Below are 22,309 nucleotides of genomic sequence, written 5' to 3'. Positions count from 1 at the left end.
ACAAATAGGTGCACATTCTTGTCTGCACAGTAGACTTTCATCACTGGTGTAGCAGCTTTGCCATGTCTTGCAAACCCTGTATTACAGATCTGAGTGTCAGACTGGGCTGATTCAGCTTACTTCTGTTTAATTTTATTTCTGTACTGAGTAACAGGCAGCTGAAATCGAGGCCATGTGCAGATGCAGTGGTGCACGGGAGGGCCTGTGAAGGTGTCAGAGGATTGTCTGTAGGATGAGATGGTGGTCCCTGTAATATTAATGGGAAATTTCCCATTTTGATGGGGTCAGGGTTCCACTTCTGCTAGAGCCAGATAACTGTGTTAATGAAGTCAATGGACACATTCTGGATATAAGTCATTATTACCCAGGCCTGAGTGTGAACCATGTCCTTTAAGTCTAGGTATCTTTTTAACACAAGAGTCAGCTGTGAGATTGCCTAAACATTAGAAGCTGCTGTAAATAGGGGAACAAAGGAGAATGTTTAAGATATCTTTTGATTTAAAAAAAAATTGTTTGGGTTATTAACTATACAATTTGAGTAGCTGTATGCAACACTTCTGGATTTCTGTAAGTTAGCAAGGATGTTTGGCTTATTGTACTTAGTATGTTAACTAGCCCTGGGTTGAATATAAGATAGGAAATAAAATTGCTTGGGCATCAAGAATCAACTTCCTCAATGCATGTTGATGAATAATTGCACAAGAAACCTGGAACTAGGTATAAAGACATAACTGTCCTTATATTTGCTGCTCATTAACAGTCACTGCTTTCTTTTATACTCCTAACAGTTGAAAAAGATCCGCTCCTTACTTTTGGCTGGAGCTGCAGAATACGATAACTTCTTCCAACACTTAAGACTTTTGGACGGAGCATTTAAATTATCTGCTAAAGACCTGCGGTCTCAAGTTGTAAGAGAGGCTTGTATCACCTTGGGGTAAGTTTATTTTCTATGTGTGTTTGAAATATGATGTAGAAGAAAAGGAGCAGGCACTGATTAAAACACAATTAGGATGCAGCTTGTGCTGTGGTGCTATACAGTTAAAGCATGTATATAGTTAAACATGATTTTTCTGCATCTGTTTCAAACCCCATCATATAGGCCACTAATTGTAATTCTGCCAAGCCATGTACCTGAGTATTAAATAATGCTGATGTGGGATGCACAGAGTGAATGAGCAAGCCATGCCTTCATGCACAAGTAGGGAGGGAAGCATTGAACAATAAAGCTGAAAATGTTTGTTTTGTTCTGGTTCAGATTGAGCTAGTTTTTATTTCTGATGGTCTATCCTTTGTGAAATACTTCAAGAAAAAGTGTGTTGCAGTGTTTCTGACATGTTTTTTTTTTTAAATAGGGAGCTTCAGAGAAGCTGTAATATAAACTAACAAAAAATATTTTATCACCTTGATCCCATTTATTTGATAAATAAATTTTTAGCTGTGCTAGTTACTTTATTTTATGCTGACCTTACGGTTTCTCAGGGTTCAGATGAATATAGGACACAAGTTTGAAATGAAAGGAAAGGAGCTGTTTTTTGAAACATGGTGTTATCTGTCCTTTGGAGTTGGACTGGAGGTGACAGTTGCAAAGATTGAGATGTCAGATGTGCTTATGTCACATATTCTGTACAAGTCTGACTCGCTTTATCTTCAGCTCACTTACCAGCATGACTTCATTCTGTTTTTCAGACATTTGTCATCAGTTCTGGGAAACAAGTTTGACCATGGGGCAGAAGCCATCATGCCAACAATTTTTAATCTAATTCCAAATAGTGCCAAAGTCATGGCCACTTCTGGTGTTGTAGCAGTTAGATTAATCATTCGAGTAAGTATATATCAAAAGAGAACAGTGTTAAAATTTACGTACACTGCAGTCTTTCTGATGAAATATGAATGTTGCTGCAATAAAAATAAGATTAATGCCTAATCTACTTTTCTGATAGTGCTGGGCTTGGCTGTCTCAGATGTTCTGCAGCCTTGTGCAGATGATGCTTGTTAAGCTCTGCCAAAATAGTAGAGGAAATGTTTCTTCTTGCAGGACAAAAAATGAATCTCTAAGAGCTGAGCAAACATTTTTCTTTGAAAGGGTTTTAGACCAACCTTGCAGCACAGACTCATCCTCTTAATTATGCTCTAAAATACTTCACAGACAGTCCATGTTTCTCAAAACTGTTAGTTCACTATTAGTGACTTCTGCCTAGTGATTCATTGGGTAAGCTGTAGGTAGCCTAATGTCTCTAAAATTGTCACCATTGGCAGTTCAGATCCTCCTGCAGTGACTTCAGCTACTTGACTCACTAGAGAGTGTAATTATAAAAGAAAATCAAGTATTTGTTAAAGGTATTTTAGCTGATAAATTGTAAAATATTTTTAATATTAAAAATCTGTCTATATCTGTTAGTGTTCCTTTATCTAGCAGTTCTGTTTTTAAGTATTGAGCAACAATAAGGATCTGAATACTGAGCTCAGGTGGGTGAAGGAGATGGTCTTTCATTCTATGAAATTGTTGTGTAAAGATTTCTTCCTGTTCTTGTTTGTTTACTTCCAGCACACGCACATCCCTCGGTTAATACCCATCATAACCAGTAATTGTACCTCCAAGTCTGTTGCAGTTAGAAGGTGAGAATTTAGTTTGCATTTACTGGTTTTCCCTAGTAAATAGATGCTTTCTGAAAATGTGAATGTATTTGTTGTTATTTGTGAAAAGGGTTGAAAATACACTTAATATAAGAACGAATCTTAATATAAGAATGAATGAAAACACACTTAATATAAGAATGAATCTCATTCTTCTTCATTATTTGAGTTCAAATTCAAAGTCAACTATCGTCCATAAACTGCATCACTGCAGAAAGGAAAAAGCATTTTTCCACAAGGAGAAATGGTTTTTAAACTAATTGTTGTCCTTATATGTTGTTATAACAGCATATTATTTTGGCATTTTTACAGACACGTTCCTATTCCCCACTGCTGGCTGTTTGTTATAGTGACTTGTTTTCTTTGAGCCAGTAAAACAGTCTTACATGAAAGCATCATCTGGAAGGGAACTTGGACTGAATGGTCTAATGGTCCTGTCTGCACTTAAAATCGAAGTGCTTCAGTCCACTATCTCACTGGGAGACTCTTGCCTCCTCCATATACTTTAACTGGTTCTCTTTGAGTTAGACAAAAGGAAGGGCTTTGTGGTTGCTGTATTTGGTGACAAGACTTGAACACATTTCAGCACACTTGTGCCTTAAGGTTCTTGAAGTGAGGAAGGGAAATTGAAGTTGGAAGGTCTGTCCCCACATGAGGTTAACTGTGGGGTTTCTCTGTGAAGCCTGTACTGGCAGGTACAGAGTATCAGTGTCAATCTTCTGAGCCTGTATCCTGTTTAATGAAAAAGGAAGCTTCCAGGATTGTTTATGGCAATCCCTCTCTTCAGGCTTCCCTATAGCAAGCTGCCTCCAGTTAATACTTCTGTCTGTTTATTAATGGTTTTTTAGAGCTGTTGATATTTTTATTGAGGTCAGCACTGAATTTTGATGTCCCAAAATGCTTCCTAAACAAACATGGCTGTCTTTCAGAGTCAGGTATGGCAAAGCTAGTGTGCCCCAATTAAAACTCAGCATTTCTTCTCTTTCTTCTCTCTCCTCTCAGGCGCTGCTTTGAATTTTTAGACTTGCTGTTGCAGGAGTGGCAAACACACTCCTTAGAAAGGTAAGTTCTGAATACAAGTGGGTTTGTTCTCTCCTACTGATCTGGGGAGAAGGAGATTATTTCCTGGCTCATTCTGCAGAAAGGATCATTTAGGAGAGAAGATCATATTAGGTAGCTGTACTAGAGATGTTTTTGCCACCCAAAAGAAGCATGTATGCAAATACGCTGTTTGTTCTGTAGTTCTGTCAGAGTTTGGTGAGTATGTCTCCTATGCCAGCCTTGGAAAATCTGGCTGAGCAAATGCCTGAACTCAATAACTTTTGTTTAACAATTTTTCCCCCTTTTGCACCCTGAAGTGAGATGATGAGGTGAAGTCTGCTGCATGTCTTATCAGGAGCTTCTGAGACGTCTACATTACTTCAAACTAGTTACCAGCTGAAGTAATTATGCAAGGAGAGACTGGGACACAATTCCTTAGCCCTAGACTGTACAAGACTATTTAGGGCTTAGGAGACTGTTCTTGAATCCAGGCAGTTTGGATAGTTAAGTAAAGGTCTATGAAGGATGCTGGTTGCTGTTTCCTAGACAGCAGTGTGGATAAAATAAAACTGACTTGTAAGACTAAATAAATAAAGGGCACAAAAGATCCTTGATGGAAATGAAAGGATGTGGTAAACTGTTTGTTCTCAGAAAGCAAGGCAAAATCAAATTAGTCATTTGTTCATAAGTGTGGCACATCTTTCTGAACTGCTGGATAATATTTTCTTTCTTATTTCAGACACATATCAGTGTTGGCTGAAACAATAAAGAAGGGAATTCATGATGCAGACTCTGAAGCTAGGATAGAGGCAAGAAAGTAAGTGGAAGCTATTGTTGGTGTCTCTTCCTCCTCCCCTTCTTTGCCCCTGTTTTGTGAGTCAGTGGTATTGCATGGTTGAGACAAAAATCTGGACAAGGTACATTCTCCTGACTTCCCAGTCGGTGGAAAAGAGAGAAGCTGAGGGGTGACCATTCTGTACAGTTCCCTGAGGAGGGGAAACAGAGAGGAAGGTGCTGGTCCTTTCTTCCTGCAATCTGGTGATAGAAACGTGGGAATGCTTTAAAACTCTTGACAGGGGAACTCCAGGCTGGACATCAGGAAATATTTCTCTACCAAGAGAGGGGTCAAACACTGGAACAGGGTTCACAGACAGGTGGTCAATGCCCCAAACCTGTTTCAGGGGCACTTGGACAATGTCCTTAACAACAGACTTTAACTTTTGGTCAGCTCTGACTTGGTCAGGCAGCTGGACCAGATGTTTCTTATAGGTCCCATCCCACTGAAGTAGCCTATTCTATTGTTATTTGCTGCTCTTGAAATAAAAGTCCTTGTGCTAGTACAGTGCTAAATGGTATCCTAAATTAAGGTAGTATTTTATGACATTGAAAAAAAATTTTGTGCCTATTTATAGGAAATTTTAATATTTTAATTAATTTTATTCTTTTGAAGATATTATGCATTTCCATTAATATGATCTTACTTAGGGGTAGTATGCTGTGTACCAGAATCATGCTTTTCTGAACAGAACACTACAGGAACATTTTTCTGCAGAAAGAGAATGGTGTAAAACATGAAAACAATGAATAATACATTTTATTAATCTAAATGCTGTGTTTTAAGCAGTGGTGTTTCACAGTAAGATGCTTAAATCCTTTTGAAAGGCAGCATGTCCATCACTGAAAATTAAAGTTGTCACTGAGACTTCACAGCAGGTGACTAGTTAAGCTGAATAGACAGCAAGGAGAATGGCATGGGACTTCAGAGAGCAGGCTTAATTCTCTCTTCCCATGTTTATTAAATAGTAGTGTGGCTGATTGTGAGACAGAAATTTGTTTTCTTCTTGTGATGTGAGAGTGCATGTGGCTTCTCTGAGGAATGGCTGTCATGCACAAACAATTCTTGATTCATTTGAGCTCATGCTCTTACTCTTGAACTGCCCATTAGTTGCCCCTTGAAAAGTACTGAGAGTCTTCATCTCCTTTGTGTCTCAAGAGTGAATGGTGTTTAGCCATCAGCCAGGAGGTTTGGACCATAGAGGAATTCTTCTCTCATCTTAAAATGCTCTTTTATTGTCATCATGGCACTGATTTGAAGTCCATGTGAGCATCTCTTTCCTTTTTCATGTTGGGTTTTTTTTTTTCCAAAAAGACAGCAGCCTCAACTCAGTACAGAGACGTGTCTCTGCAGCATTCTTGGAGACCTGTTGATTAAACTTAAGGAAGAAGACAGCAGCTGGTGCTTTCCTGAATCAGGCTCATTCATGTGTGTTCTGCCTTTGGCATGTTTTTGAAGTAGCTACTGCACACCCAGTCCCACACTAGTGTCAGTCTGGTGGGCCTGCAGTCTCCCATGTACAGTAGATAGCTGGAGGGATGAGGGTTTCTTCCCTAATGCAGCTTTGTTAGCTATTCCTGTTTTTATAACAAATGCACCAAATGGTTCTTTTATTTGGTTTGTCTTTTGTGCAGCTGTTTTAATAATACAATGGTTGAAAAAGCTGTTTAAATATGTCAGGGCAGTAGGTGCTTGAAATGCCTGGGCTACGGAGCTCACTGATGGGAATAGTGAGAAGGGCTCTGGCTGTGCCTTTGTGCCACAGTCCCCTAAAATGTGACAAGGGTGTGTTCATAGTGCTGTGCATCATTTCCAGGTGCTACTGGGGTTTCCACAGTCACTTCAGCCGAGAGGCAGAGCATTTGTACCACACCTTGGAGTCTTCCTACCAGAAGGCCCTGCAGTCACATTTGAAGAACTCTGACAGCATCGTGTCCCTGCCACAGTCAGATCGCTCCTCCTCCAGCTCCCAGGAGAGTCTCAAGTAAGGCTTTCTGTGTCACTACCTCTCCACTTCAACAACTGCTGACAGACAGCTCCATTAAATTGAAGGGAACCATCACATCGCTTTGACTCATCTGGTCATTATTTGGATTCTACACTTGGTTACTCCAAAATAGATTTGTTTATTTATTTGTTTGTTTTTACCTAACACTTTTACCCCGTGCTTTTTTGTGTTAACAACAAAATGCTGTACTGGCTTTAAAATGTAATCATTATCTTGACTCAATACATAATTTTCTAGGAAGTTATTTGTGCTCAGCAGATAGTGTTAGCTATTCCTTTCAGGTGCTTAAAACTGCTTAGATTGAAGTTCTGCCTTCAGCATTATTCCTAGAGGTGTAAATCTCTCTCTTGCCAGATAAAAGAAAAAAATGACTAAATTAAACTTGAGTTGTAACTGCAGAGTCAATATGTAACTCTTATGTTGAATGTATGTATTTTACCTACTCTCAGATATACAATCCAAATGTCTGTGATTTAAGTGTAAGACCTATATGAAAAATACCCCATAACTTATTGGTGTAACTTTTTAAATCTACAAAAAGTGTAATTTAAAATCTCATTTTGCACAAATAATGTGAATACTAATTTATTTCTTAATGCTTTTATAAATAATTTCATGATGGTGCTGTATTGCTAAACAACAAGCTTTGTTAGTTTATTCCTGCATATAAATAATTTCCTATTTACTTCATTGTGTACTGAGAGAACAGAATTGTACTGCTCTTGATGACTGAAATACAAGTTTTGTTTTAATAAGTGTTTGTATTAACTTCCAGCCGTCCACTGTCTGCTAAAAGAAGTCCTACTGGAAGTACAACATCAAGAGGTGAGAACAGGAGCTGAAAAATGTGCTAAGGAAGTGTGAAATTGTGATACACAAAACCCAACTTTGATCACTGTTTACTGCTCCCTAAAACAGCAGCTCAGAATGTGGAAATTTTAATTACTTTTGGATTTTACACCATATTCTGTGCATTGGCTGCTGATAAAATAATGCTTTTAAAAGAAATTAGTAAATCAATAATTTCTTACACCTGAAGGGAAGCCTAAAAAGCCTTGAAAATTGTAGCCAAGGTATGTTTAGCTTTGTAATAACTTGAATAAACTGCTGCTGATGCTAAGATATGCAGCTATGTAGTCTAATAGTGCCTTCAGTTTTGCAATTTTTGTTATTTATTCTCTGTGGTTTCAGCACTTACTGGAGGTGTCTGCACACAAGTCCTACAGTGTTAAATTCCATCTCATTGCTAATCTGTTTTTCTTGTCAGATGGAATATTTAGGTACAGCCTTTCTGTCCTAAGTAAATGCATACAATAATTTAAGTAATACATTTTAATATAGAATATAATAGACAAAACTTTGTTTAAAAGATAAGCTGCCTTTTACACCTGACCAAGATTGGGTTCTGGCTGGTTTGTCTGTAACTGAGACCTTTGATTCAAAGAGATGTTGTTGTGTAACCTACTTGACTGTGCACACAAATGCATGTTTGCTTGCAGCTGAGTAGTCAAGCTTCATGCTTAAGAGGGTGAGCATCAACAAGTGATGGGAACAGCGATCCTCATGAGAAGATGAGGTGTTGGGAAGGAAGTTATTAGAACCTGGACTGAAGGACCTGCAGGTCTGTTTTGGCCAGCAACTCTCACGTGCCAGTGATGGGTACTGTGGTTGAACTTTCCCATCTAAACTCTGTTAGAAATTTCTTTTTACTGGCCTGACAGCCTTTTTGATCTTATCATTTAAGCTTTTAGAACTTGATAGTTCTTAGAGGTAGCATCAGGGCAGCATTGATGAAATATCTTTGCAGGCAGTGTGGGGAAGCCCACATTGCCCTGATAAAGCATTCTTAGTTGAGGTATTTCAGTGCCAGCAGGGAGTGTTAAAAATAGTACTTTAAACTGCTTGTCAGGCTCTTTGAAGCACACAGCTCAAAAAATTAATCTTCTTTATTCTGGATCTCCCACTCCCATCTGCAGCATCTACAGTAAGTACAAAATCTGTGTCAACACCAGGATCTCTGCAGCGATCCCGCAGTGACGTCGATGTGAATGCAGCAGCTAGTGCCAAGTCAAAAGTGACGTCTTCTGGAGCATCCACCCCCTTCAGTTCTGCTGCAGCCTTGCCCCCAGGGTCATACGCATCACTAGGTAAATCTACGTGTTCTACTCTTGCAGTTAGCTTCCTTTAGTAGCACAAAATGCCTCGCAGATTTATTGGAATAATAAACTCTGACTAGAAGAATGTACCTCTGAGATAGTTACCAGCTCTCCAGGATCAGTGTGTGATCTCTTGCCCTTTGCGATTAAGGAAAAAAAAATAGAACTGAACAGACTTGAAGCAAAAGTTTTGAATTGTGTAATAATCTGCGTCTCACGGATTGAGGACAGTGCTACTCAATTCCTTTTGATATGTTCCCCTGTCTCTTTTCCTTCTTTTCCTTCCCCCCTTTCCTGAAACTGCTTTTCCATTGTTTTATGCTTTGAATAGTACATCTTAGTTGAGTTTGCTCCCTTTCTGTTTCACAAAGGAGAGAGATAGATAAGCAAAGAGGAGGTCGGCCTTGCCATGTCATCAGACAGGATATAAGTATCTGTTCCTTATGCTGACTCTTTGGATTATAGCCACATGTCACATTATTCCTTCAGAGCACTGTGTTTCGCCTTCAGGTGTCTCAGGGTTTCTTAAAACAAACTTTGCATTGGATCTTTCTCTCCTGGAGTTGCCGTCGAAGGAGTCACAGAGGAGGAAATGCAAGGCAGTGATTGACACCGTATTTGCTGAGCTTCATCTCTATTGTGAGCAGAGCTGATCATCTGAGCTCATTTCTCATTCTGCTGGTTTCACATTAATCTAATCCCAGACTTGTCATCGATTTACCTTTACAGCAGGGAAGAAACTCAGGGCTCTTGATTTAAGCCGTGTACATTGTCTTCACTGACTAGGTTGAGGAGTTTCTTCTTTTAATGTAGGGCATTTGCTCTTTAACCTGTTAAAAATAAGTGGTGAATTATATAGGGATGATTCTTATGGATTCCATTTTCAGACAGGTTTCTTTCATATCTGAAATGTTTTACTTTGGCTTAGATGTGTTGGTTGTATTCAGTTCAGAAGTTGAATTCTTACTATGATTTAAATTGTTCATGCTTGGTTCAAGATGTAGATACATTGCAGTGGAGGTATAATTACAGAATGTGAATTTGATCACATGATGGTGGGCTTACAGATGCAACCACTTTTGAGTTGTGCTGCACTCTGGCTTCAGTGGCTAAACTGGCATCAAACAGTTTTAGTCATGAGGAAGAATGAAGAGGGACAAAGTATCTACTTAAAGCTGACTTGGTCCTTGAAGCTTAGAGACTGAATCCAGTGTCAGTCTTGTTCTTTAACCAGGCTCTAGGAGAAAAGTAGCAAATTGACTCTTAAGTGATGCAAACATGGCTGCTCCTGAAGGATCCTGCTTCCTTTTTAGCTAGTAGGGACATTTATCACCTGCACATTTCCATGAGAGAAATGGTGAGGCAAACAATGAAAATGGAGTTGGGCAAAGGTTGGTTGTTGCAGGAGGGAAAACCTGCAAGTGTTTTCTTCTGATACATCAAGGTTTGATTTGCTGCTTGGTCCAACTTTTTAAATTTCTTTAATTGTGGGTTTTTGGGTTTTGTTTGTTTGTTTTTGTTTTTTTTTCATATTTATTTAGCTAATATACAGTGCCCACTTCTGTTGATGTTACTGATTTTTCCCTATTAACCCTGTCCTTACTTTTCTTTAATTTGCCTAAAGATGGTACTACCAGTAAAACTGAGGGTAAGCAGTCTCTCTGTGTAACTGAGGTGTGTCCACAGTCGTACTACCCTACCTGGTCTCTGTTCTCAAAGTGTTACCTGGTTCTCATCCATGTTCACTGGTGACCTGCATGAAGTGTTGCATGGTTGTCCTGCTCATTTTGATGCCATGGGGTGTTCTTCACTTTCTCTTTGAGCTCCTCCCTGCTAAGAACCATTAGTCTGCTTTTATGACTCTGGTCACCAAGTTGCTATGTGGGTTTCTCTATTTAAAGCACTGCTTTTGGTTGAAGGTGACCTGTGTATAGACTAAAAAAAAAACCAACAAACCAAAAAAAAACCTCCCAAACAACAGAAGGCTTGTGATTTCTCCTTGATGTATAAAGGTTTGCTGTGTTTTTCCATCCAAAGCTCAGGTCACAACTGCCAAATGCTTTCGGGAAGAGACTGGGCAGTGAGAGAATTGAATGAGATGATCACATGGCAGAAAAATGAGGACAGTAAACAATGATCTCTAGGGAAGGAATACTTAGTCAACCTCTTTAAACCTGACCTCTCTCTTTTTGTTGTTAACTGTCTGAGTGAGATGGCTTACACCAAAGACAGTTGGAGGAAAGGCTTTTTTTACTAGAACACCAAGCCTGCTAGTTTGGGAAGGATCCCAGTCTGTTTTTCTGGCTTGTTATCAAAACTTGTTCTTTATTTCTTATTTCTTCAGCAAAAAAAGATCACTGGGAAATAATTTTTTCTGAGGTAGACAGAAGTTGGAAACAAAAATGTTTTCTACACAGAATGGAGATATCACACTCTCCAGCAAAGCCTTTTTTTTTCCAGTGCAAGTCTCTTTTCAAGGGATCTATTACTGTCTTGTGGGACTGTGCTCATATCTTTGATGGCTGCTTGTATTTGGATGTGGTGGTCTGAGAAGTGCCACTGTGCTGTTGTGACATCTGTGTTATTTCCTTACTATTAGTGACACATTGATTTATTATTTGGAGGAAATGGTCTGTACTATTTTTGGAAATGGTACTTAGTGTTGAGAGAAGTATTTGTGCTTTGTGATCTGTCAGTGATAAGGAATATGAAGTTGACCTGAGACCTGTATTTCTAAATCATGAGTTAGATGAAAATTCCAAGTTGTAATAACTGATGTTTTTTCTTCTTTTTTTTTTAATTGTTGACACTTTTCTTTCTTTCATCTTAGTTCTCAAACCTGTCTCTTTTTGGCCTTCATCTGAAATGTTGAGGGTTTAATGTTTTATATGAAATACCAGCTTTCAGTCCTCTCCTTGGATGTAATAATGTTTGCAGAGGCCTGTTACAACAGCTGTCCTGTGCAATACCTCTATTTTTAGTTTATTAAATACTTTATTGTCATGATGCAAAAGGGTGGGTGTTTTATTTGGTTACTGTTTTCAATTGAAAACAGTTACATTAGGAGCAGATTGGATTTGGTAAAAATCTGTAATAGAAACTAGCAAGTTGCTTGGGGCAGGGATGATTGAGATGAACTTTCAGAAACTGAGTTTGCTATCCCCTCAGTTTTAAATACCAAGTCTTATACCTTCTTTTTGCTGTAGGATTCTCTTTTCTGATGAAGAGGGTCAGGGAAAATGAAAACTCAGTACACTGTAGCCAGAGTACTTCAAGAATGAGTTTAATCACTTTTTGAAACTCTTCATCTTTTTCCTTTGAGATAGTTGAGGCAAAAACCCTTTTATTCAGGACTGAGTGTGTCCTTCACTGAATAATGAAACTGAGTAAGGTCTTCTGCCAACTCTGTGATCTTGCAGATTGGGTCAGGAACTGCAGGGAACATAAAATTTTGTATTCTTGACATAAATGTAAAAATTAAGAGGGTGGGGGTAGAGAAAAACATCTTCTTGTTCTAGACACAGAAGGAAACATAACATAAAGCAGAAATGTCATCTACAGTGTGCTCCTGTGATTTGTTTTGGGTTTTTTTGCAGGTCACCAGTAAGTCATTTAAGAGAAAATTCCTGTGTCTTTTTGTGTGGTTCAGCTTGACCTTAAATCTGCAGCCTGGTTTTCATCATGGCTTTCTGTAGCTACATTGTAAAATTCTGCTCATTCCCCTCAGCTGGGAGCCAGCATTGTGTAGACTTGGCAGTTCCCATCTGCTTTGCCCTTGGTTCTCCTCATGGTTTGGTTTGGAGTCAGGCAGCTCAAACAAAGGAGCAAGATAGAGTAGGTGATGCCAGTGCAAGAATGCCAACTAAGAGCTGAGTATCAGTCCTTTGGTTTTAAGTTGTGACATCCCAACAATTGGCAAATGCTGTAGAAACGCACTTCCTTATGGAAAGGTGGGTGAGTCTGTATACCAGTGAGGCTTGTGCAGCTCTTCATGCAGTGCACAGATGTGCCTTGATTGCCCAGACCCTTCATGTATGGGGATCTTTTGAACTGCATTAAGGCTTTACACACAGAAAGCTCAAAAGAGATAAACCTTTACAGTTTTGATCATCACAGCTAGTGCTAGGGAGGTAGCACTTTTGCCATGTTTGTAATACCTGATTAAAAGGAAACCTTAAAAAAAATTCTGCTTATCATGAAACAGCTTTTCAAGTAATATTTTTAAAGCGTGCATAATGCTTTCATTAATTGGAATGGTTTAGAGCATTTGTGTTACCTTTTTTTCAAAGCAAGGAGGAAGTCAAAGCTCTTCAGACAAAGCCTTTCTCCAAAAGGGAAAGCATAAATGCTGATTTGACCTGCAACTGGCAAATTCAAAACAAAATCAGCAGTTTGCAGTCAGTGGCACAATTTTTAATAGCTTTTAGTATTCACCAGAAAGGCAATAAAATGGGGTTTGTTACAGTTTTCAGATAACTTAGGCTCAGGTGGACACCTTGAGTGCAGTATCAAAGGCTTTGGGAGTAACACAAGTTTAAAGTAATCGCCATTCCTGTTTTCTTCTCTGCCTTAAAACTCTCCCTTGTCCTTAGGAGTGAGGCTTGATTCAAAGTCATGACTGACAGTGGTACCTTACACAGAACTGCTTAGGTAGTAGGTTTTTTGCTTTTCTTGCTCCATCCCTTTGCAAGTGCTGAGTTGATTTGGCTTTGTTTGTGTAGGGCAAAGTGGAGTGTTTACTGAGCCCTCTGCTTTGGCGGGAGATCTCATGTAAAACCCAGAGGCAGCACATCCTGATGGTTTCCAATGAGGATGAAGTGCCTCTGAGGAAAAATCATTGTGCAAAGTCAGGTCTTTCTAACATTGGAGAAGTGCTAAATATGCATGGAAACCATTCTGATGGGGGTTGTAAAAAGTTCTTTAAATATTATCTATGTTTTTAATTGATCTCTGTGTGTCTCCCGTGTCCATGTGTTATTTAGCAGTGATACAGGTAGGGCTAGAGGCTCTTTCAGGAATGTTTTTCTCCAAGTGGGGCAAAAACCCCAGTGCTGGGTAACCTAACTGCATTAACCTGATCCCTGGAGAGAGCATCATTGTCCCAGTGTATCCACATATAACTTGCGTGGTTGTAGGTGTCCCTATTCACAGCATGGAATTGATTAAAGTGAGTTGTGAGGCTGTTGCATACCATTTCTAGACTATTTGAAAACCATTTTCTTCAGTGTGACATGCAGACTGAGTGTCATAAAGCCTATGACTGTTCTGTGCACTGGTGGTGGGGATATGCTGCATTATCCACCCAGAGGACTCAACCTGCCAGGTGGAGCCTCTTGTAAAGCACAAATATTATTATAGAATCTTCCATGATTTGTTCCTTTTCTAAAAAAAAAAAAAAAAAAAAAAAAACACAAAAAAAAAACCAAAAAAAACAAAACAAACAACAAAACAACCTTTCTAGGTTTAGGCATTTGTTAGACATTTCACAGTTGATTCTGAACCATTGTTGTAAAAATGACAATAACTTTAAAAAATAAAACCAAAACCTCCTAAAAATCCAGAAATGATTTCTTAACACAATGCATTTATATGGACTCTTTCAAAATCTTTTCTGTACTAACAACAGGGTGTCACATGTCAAATTTAGATCAAAGGCTTTTTATGGAAATACTTTCATGGTTTTTGGAAACTAGTTGGGGCACTCTTTATCTGTTCCTTTGCTATGCTGCTGTTGTTAGGATTCAGTAATGCTTTCAAAAGCAGCATAAAAAGAATGGTTGTGAAATATGGATTGCTACATCTGTAGTTTGAACTGGATATGGAGACAAACCCACTTGAAAGCAAAGAAGTTTTGGGAGGGGAGGTGTTTGTTTGAATTTAAGAACAAGAACAAGCAAAAGCCTAAATAGCTTACTTGATACTATATTTCCAGTCCTGCTTGAAATTAATTTTTCTGTCTGGGTTAGAATGATAGAGATGAAGCCACACACATAGTCCTATGTGCAAATAAGTCTTGGATATGAGTGCAGATTCTTGTTTGCAAATGAAATTTTTGGGGAATGTAGAAGCCACATTTGTGTTGTATGGATTAACTACTATATATGCATGTTATACTTGGTATAATATATATTAAAAATCCATATGCACAATGCAAGTCCAGTGCAATGTTAGTTCAAATGCTTATCAGCATTTTTTAAAGGATGAGAAAATCTGTATCAGTGTTAGGACTCTGTTCTTACTGTGGAAGAACAACTTCTCCTCTCACACTGTTCTGACACCCAATAGGCCTAAATCAGTGTGCAAATGTACCAGTGCAAAAGGAAGCAGAATTTTGTTCCTGGGCATTCATTCATTCATTCATTCAGAAACTGCTGAAGTTGGCAGGAATCTACCTACCAGCCCTTAGGGGTTTCAAAATAGGGCTGAGTTTTCTTCTTCCAGTCTTGTTGATAATCACATGTTAATTAAGTTTGCGTTAGTTCTGTTTAATTTTTTAAGTGTCTAGAAATGGTTTCAGAAGCTAATCTCAGTTTCACTTTATATATTATTTTAGACTTTGTATTTCTTAAGTTGGAAGAGTCACACATCTTATCCCAGTTTTCCCCTTCTTAGTCACCTACTGATGAAGATACAAGAAAGAAAAAAAACCCCAACTTTTGTAGCTGCAGAAAAATCCAGAAAATTTTGAGGGTCTTAAGTGGCCTTTGTATAAGAGGAGGACACATCAGTCCCTTCTCACCCATTCTTGGCCCATGCACATCACTAAATGTATCTTCCAGTACTGCCTGTTACTGTGTGTAGTGTTGAATTTCAGCTTGATTTCCCCCTAGGACTTCCTGCAATGCCAAGGCCTCCCACTGGCCTTCTGGAAGCATGTAAATGAATTCCATTACTGGTTCCTAAGACTGGTCAGGTTTAAATTCTTGTCTTCCTGTGATGCCTTCCTGATAGAAATGGAGGGAAGCCTTGAGGCTTCTGAGAGGAGTGTGATGTCTGCCTGCCTCCTTCCCCATGCCAGCCTGCCTTGGAGCCTGTGTCGGGCTTTGTGTCCATCTCATTAACAAGTCAGAGAGTGGCTCTGCTCACCTGTGTGGAGCTGTGCCAAACTTGCATGGGGTGGGATCTGCTGGCAGAGAGCTCTAGAGCTTGCCTCCAGCAGTGCATCAGGCTGATCCTTTGTAAGATGCAAGAATGCCCTACAGCAGAGGAGTCTGCAGCCTTTGCTGGTGGTAAAGAAGACATCAGTAGCCAGTTTTATGGCTGTTGGACCCACATGGGTGTGCTCAGAGCTTGTTCAGTTGAGCCAGTGGTTAAAAAGTTTTTGCTGATGATTCCTTCCATGTCTCGTCTGTAAACAATTGTTTGAATGTACTTACCTGTACTTTGCCTACTGAGCTGTTTTAAAACTAGGTGCTGGTGGAGGTTTGAAGTAGAGCTATCTTGTAGGCTTTTTCTCATGCAAACAAATTTGCCCTTTCTTCTCAAAGTTAGGCATCTCCTTGTCACTTTGGGTCTAGCAGAAGCTTTCAGACCGTGTTATGAATATTTTGAGAGCTCAGAGAAGGAACATAGCACCCAATCGCTCTGTCTGGGCTGCTTGCCATTGTCTTGTCCTGCATGTGTGCCTTATGTGAAGTGGGGTTTTTTGGGTGGGAAGTGTGTGTGTTTCCCTGTTCATATATCTCTGTATGCTTATGGTGGAGACAGAGGGCAGGAGATGAGTATCTATAACCAGTGGGTGCAGTTGTCTAGACTTCTCTTACCTGCTGTGGGTTTTTTCCTTTCATTATTGTGCCTGAAACTGGAAGTCACCCTCTGAATGCAGGATAGCACTGGCATGAGCCCTGAGAAAAAAAACTTCAGTCTTGGCTAAGAACTGCTGTGTTGAAAAGTATTGATGGAGGCTTTCTTTGGTTACTCTTAATTATCATTTCTTTCCCATTAACTAGAGACAGATAATTGAAGCTTAGCACTGGAAAGGGCATTCTGTAGGAAACAACCCTACCCCAGGAAAGGGATGAACTGATGACCCCCTAAGCTTTCCTAGCTCAAATTTCGCTGGCTTTTCCATGAGGAAAGGATAGAACAAGGACTGAGAACACTTTGAGACTTTATATTCATTATCTGCTTAAATAAAGAGAAGGCACACAGAATCTGTTTTCCTCGACACTGATTATTTTAAATAGGGCTCTTCATTACAAGTAGAGTAGCTCTGATCTCTGGATAAATATGAGGGATCTGTAAACAGCAGGGAAAATTCAATGAGCCTGAAATAGAAGTGTGGTCAGGCTGCGTCGACAGACTGTCACAGGAGTGCCTGCCAGCCTGTGCAGGTGGAGCAGGGTATAAAGCACCAGACAGCTAGTTGGAAATCCCAGCGATGGAATTTGGGAGGACATCTGTCACACCTGTCTCTGAAAGGGTGATCACCTTGTCAGAAAGTAATAATTTGATACAGGAAGCTGCATTTAGGAGGCTTGAAATTTTTTGTTGTTGATCCTTTGTAAAGAAGCTACTCTAGAACAGGAGCAAAGGCTATAGAGAGGTAATATTTTTTAATTAAACTGGCTGATAGCAATACAGAAAGCAAAGAAGTTTTTGGACTATGGGCTGTGGCTGTTTCCACTCCCTCCCCTGCATCTCAGCCAGCCTAATAAAAGGTGTTGCCTCTCCCAATAAATTTCTTTTGTACCCTGGATAATTGTGTGTATAGTATGTTAGATGCTGCTGCTGCCTTTGTAAGAAACTTGCTAACAGTGTGATTGTCTTTGCATTCCTCCAGGCCGGATCCGCACCAGGAGGCAGAGCTCTGGCAGTGCCACAAGTGTCACCTCAACGCCTGCTGATACTCGGGGCCGCAGCCGCGCTAAAGTAGTGTCCCAGTCCCAGCGTAAGAATTGCTTTATTCTTGGGGAACAGAACAAAGAGTTATTAATGGGTTTCTCTTGAATTGCAGTAGCACCATCAGAGAATTGGGCTCACTTTGGACACGTAATAAAACAAATCCCCACCTAGCCAGTGTGTACTCCTGCTGACAAACGGGGCCCCAGATCCGAATGCTTAGTTGTGGCCTTTTTTTACCAGTTGTGCAGCAGAATTTCGTGTCACTGTGGTGTGTAGCTCTAAATAACTGGCACTGTGTCTTGCTGAGACACCCCTGTGCCTGTAGCTGACTGCTTGCCCTGCCAAGACTCTCCTGCTTATGTGACTCTATTTCTGTATGTGTGAACACGTGAGTTGTCTAAAATTAATGGGGTTTGGCATCAGTTGAAAATAGGACGTTACCTATTTTGTGTAGACATGGGAAAAAGGGTTCTGCTTTGATTCACATGACGCATCTGCGCTCTCTGGCTTCCTGACAAGACATGGTTTTCTCCTAGGAGCCACACATATGGTGCTGCTGCATATTTGTCGTGTGTATCTGAGGAGAATTTTGTCACTCAGACTTTTAAAAGGAACTGGGGAGAGAGATAAACTCCCTGTTATGAGGACCTTCAGCCTTGTGAATAGGAGATTGGGTTTGTGAAGGACCTGTTTGTTCTGAGGACTTGTCTTGCTTTGTACCCGCATTTGAAAGCCCTTCTCTGTTCATTCTTTCGTTGCTTTGCTCTGTCATGCTGGAGGGTTGAAAAAGCAGTTTATAGCCTTGTGTTAGACTGGGAGATCTGCATTAAGACATAGTATATTGAACATGGGGCCAAATGGAAATCTTTACATTGAAGTCATAAGGATATATTTGGCCTTTGGGATGCTAATGTAAATTGATTTCTTCAGTGTTGAACCTAGAACTTATCCAAAGCCAGAAATCACCTTTTTTCCCAAAACTTAGTTTGGTGAAAAATGGTCAGACCAGATGAGACAAGTCTCAGAAGTATTTAAATAGTAGTTTTTCTTTAAAGATTATGGACCTAATTTTTCTATAGAATGCCTGATGAAGATTTAGGATGGTCACCTGCTGCCTTGGTCTAGTTTGTTGCGTTTCCAGCCTAGCCCAAACAGATGTGATTTTTATCCTTAAACTACATGTTGCATGGAATAATTTACAAATTCAAATATAATGAGATGGTCACAGGACCATATTTTCCATGCCCACACAGTGGATAAGCATGTTGCAATTTCGCAGACTGGGTTGGGGTGCAGTTTAGAGCAGAACTTGGGTCTTCGTTGACATTTTGCTGAGAAGTTGGTCAACCTTGGGAAGTTTAGTTGCATCTGCACATTAATTCACTGCATTCTGTAGAGGCTTTAGGAGTGACATGTTTGTAAATAAATCTGTCTGTATTGTGTATAGCACAAACCGCATGCTGAACGCTGTATTGTCTTGCTGTCTTTTAATCCACTTTTTGCCTGTCCCTTGGTCTGCCCTCATAATCAAGGATCCAGATCAGCTAATCCTGCTGGTGGTAAGAAACGTTTTCCCTTTCTTGCTTTTTCACGTTATTTCCTTCACATTTTTTAACTGCTAAGCTTTTAGCTTTCCTCATTCTCTCCTAACTATAAGACTTAAAAAGCATTTTGTTGAAGTCATAAATCAAAGTGTGTATGGTAGGTGATTTTGCTTTCTCCCACTAATCAAATATGGTAAGCTTATGTTCTGATGTCAAAGCTGGCTCACTGCTGCAGCTCAAACCCTAGGGGCTGAATTCTTCTCTCAGTTACTTCAGTACATCCCTGCTGACACCAGTGAGATGACTTCTAGGTCATGGTGGTGTGTGGAGGACTGGTACCTATCGCTTTGGGCTGGGGAGAATGGAGCTGGCACCTTGTACAGTATTGGAGTATATTTGATTGGTTCAGAATGGCTCTGGCCAAGATATTGGACGGGGCAAGTAAGTTTATACGTGTGCTATGGTATTGTTCATGAGGCTAATAGAGTTGCATATGTTAAGACAGAAGAACAGTCTTCAACTTTTGTTGTACTCTAGCTGTAAAAGTATTTGGAAATGAAATTTTTGTGAGATGCATTTCAACAAGAAATCAGTATGAATAGAGGCTCAAAATGTAAGCTTGCCTGAGTATGCTCTTGCAACCCTTTCAAATATACTTTTCCTGGTGTTTCAGCAAATAAATTTAATGTCAGGAATAGTATGGCAACAGCAGATTTTGAGGGACTCACATACTCATTTCTTAGAAGAAATGTGAAGTTATCATGGACTATTCATACAGACAAGGAAATGTAAAACAGGCCAACTATTCAATTTGCTAAAATTTTCATCATGTGAAAAATAACTTAGGTTTAACCAGCCAGATCTAAGTAAGCCGGCATCTCTGTGAGTGTGAGGCTCATGGGATTTACTCATTATTGTGCTGATCTGTTCAGTTCTGGTGGGTTTTTTATTTTTCTTCACTGAATTATTGTAGAAAAGCAGTGCCACCACTGCAGTGTAGCACAAAGCTGCCTGAGCTGCTTTGCAGCAGGTGACCTGTGCCATAAGCCAGGGCACTGCAGCACAGCTCTGCACACAGCCGGGTTGGTGTTGCTTTATGAGGAGGTGAGGCAGCCTGGAAATCCCTTGCTGCTGCAGCAAGGCTGCCCCAGCACCTCCACAAACTTTCCCAAAGCCAGCTTGGATGTTCATACACTGCAGTGTCTGCTTGGGCTTGTTCTCCAGGGGCAGCAGAGGGTTGCTGATGTCAGTGTTCTTTGTCCATGGGCTTTCCTCAGTCTTCTTGAAAGCTTATAGGGAACACTCCCATTAGTATTCTGAGGGATTTGGATTAGATTCTTATATAGAGCTGATTGTGTTCCAGTTTTGCTGCCAGTGTGTTTAAAATCTTGGGGGGTTTTAATTGTTTGTTCCTCATTTCTGGTTCTCTCCTAGCTGGTAGCCGGTCTAGTTCTCCGGGTAAGCTTTTAGGAAGCTCCTATGGTGGCCTGAGCAGTGGAACATCCAGAGTCCAGCCAGTGCCATCATCCTCAGAGAAGCGCAGCAAGATTCCTCGGAGCCAGGGATGCAGTCGGGAGACGAGTCCCAACAGAATAGGCCTAGGTAAGAACAGTCACTGCAGGGATGTGCTGGCTGGTGTGCTTGAAGGAGGGGCTTTCCTCTTGACTGGGAAACTCTTTATGTTGCTGTTATTCTTCTGAGTTTCTCAGCTGTCAAGTTCATGTGCCTGTGGTTTGTAGGACAATAATTTCAATTTTCCAGGTTGAGCTTATGGTTTCAAAGTAAGCCTAAAGATGTCATGCTGTGTTTTCAGTTTGAAATTCAACATGAGCAATATTATTAGATCAGGAAGCAAGAATAACCATCAGAGCAAAAAGACCTCATTTAAGCTTATTCCTAAAATGAGTTGAGCAATCTTTACAGTCACATGAAACTAAGGGTAAAAAGCACCTTCTTGGATTATTTTAGAAATTTTGCATTTTAAATGGTTTGCTTCTCTCATGCTTAATATCCTGGAGACAGTTTCTTAGAACACGTGTTAAACTTATGTAGTAATTGTTCTGGTTTTGATACTCTCGTCTCAGTGACTGTTATGTAAATATTCTGTAATAGTTTATATTTTCAAATTTATCAGCAGACTTTTTTTTAAAGTCAGGTGAGTAAATATATATATAAGACTTTGTGTATATGAATTGAAGTGAAAAGGTATTCAGTGTGCTGTCTGAACATTTTCATTTTTTAATATAAATGATTTTATAAGTTTGAAGCTAATGTAGAAAAACATTTTAAATTATACTGATTCTAAATTATTTTTATCTCCTGAGACTTTGCTAGTAGATTGAAATGAATTAAAATTGTAGCCCTACTGTTGGCAATTAAAATTATAGCTATTGCCTTAGCAATAGTTTTATATTTTACGTTTGAGCTGCATCTTTATTTAGAGGAGGTCGTTAATAAAGAACTATTTTATTGATTCTTTCCAGTATACTGAAATGAATTTAAAGCACCTGAGTGTATATGCCATTATGATTCATAAAAAATACTGCATCTTCATTGTGACTGCTTTTCCAAATTCTGTGTTCTTCTCATGTCTGATCTATTTTATGGGCTCTGTATGAATACATTAAGCTTTTCTGTTCATTGCTTTTAAAATATAAAGTGCCTCCCAAATACTAGAGGTAATTGTTCTGCTATCACTGTGTATAAGAGCATTGTTTTTTAGGAGGAAGCAGAGAATGGTGGATGGTACCATCACACACGTTTAAGCTGATCATCATACTATGTGGTCTGATTTGAAACATTCTTGAGCACCTGAAGGGAAATTACCTTGTGTAGAATCCTCACTCTTGGGTTGCCTGCTTTCAGGTATATTACAGGAGCCTTGAATTCTTTTGAAAGAGTAGTTTGTATAATTTCTCTGACGTGCTCCCTGAGAACATAATCAGTGCTTGTTCTTTGAGAGTGGGAGAGAGATCTGACATGTATCAGATGTGTGGCTTTCACATGTTCCCCCAGGTTGATGGACACAGCCTGGGTTGAGCTGTTATGGGAACAGGAGTGTCTGACACTTTACTGTTCAGTTGCAGAAATTCTGTCTATTTATTGGATTTTGGAAGTTGTAATACTGACCCAGATGGAGATAGCTTTTGAGCTATCAGCTATATACCATTATTCCATTGTACTTATTACTTTATAGCATAGTAGCTAACAGTATTTTATGTTTTTTTTTGTTGTGCTGCTTCAGTCT

General features: G+C 39.6%; 1 protein-coding gene across 1 annotated transcript in view; it reads left to right on the top strand.

Annotated features, from left to right (window-relative positions):
- Nucleotides 1–22,309, top strand: part of CLASP1 (cytoplasmic linker associated protein 1) — a 170,058-nt gene that overhangs the window by 82,541 nt on the left and 65,208 nt on the right. Inside the window, exons 12-22 of the mRNA XM_053948460.1 lie at nt 789–934; nt 1,687–1,822; nt 2,546–2,616; nt 3,637–3,696; nt 4,415–4,492; nt 6,327–6,494; nt 7,294–7,343; nt 8,495–8,665; nt 17,457–17,564; nt 19,051–19,077; nt 20,497–20,664. Of these exons, the coding sequence (XP_053804435.1) occupies nt 789–934; nt 1,687–1,822; nt 2,546–2,616; nt 3,637–3,696; nt 4,415–4,492; nt 6,327–6,494; nt 7,294–7,343; nt 8,495–8,665; nt 17,457–17,564; nt 19,051–19,077; nt 20,497–20,664 (1,183 nt within the window). The remainder of the gene's footprint in view (nt 1–788; nt 935–1,686; nt 1,823–2,545; nt 2,617–3,636; nt 3,697–4,414; nt 4,493–6,326; nt 6,495–7,293; nt 7,344–8,494; nt 8,666–17,456; nt 17,565–19,050; nt 19,078–20,496; nt 20,665–22,309) is intronic.

Source organism: Vidua chalybeata, chromosome 7 (assembly GCF_026979565.1).
Source record: "Vidua chalybeata isolate OUT-0048 chromosome 7, bVidCha1 merged haplotype, whole genome shotgun sequence".
Taxonomy (NCBI): domain Eukaryota; kingdom Metazoa; phylum Chordata; class Aves; order Passeriformes; family Viduidae; genus Vidua; species Vidua chalybeata.
The sequence above is the reverse complement of the archived record's forward strand: the minus strand, read 5'-3'. Positions and strand labels throughout refer to the sequence as shown.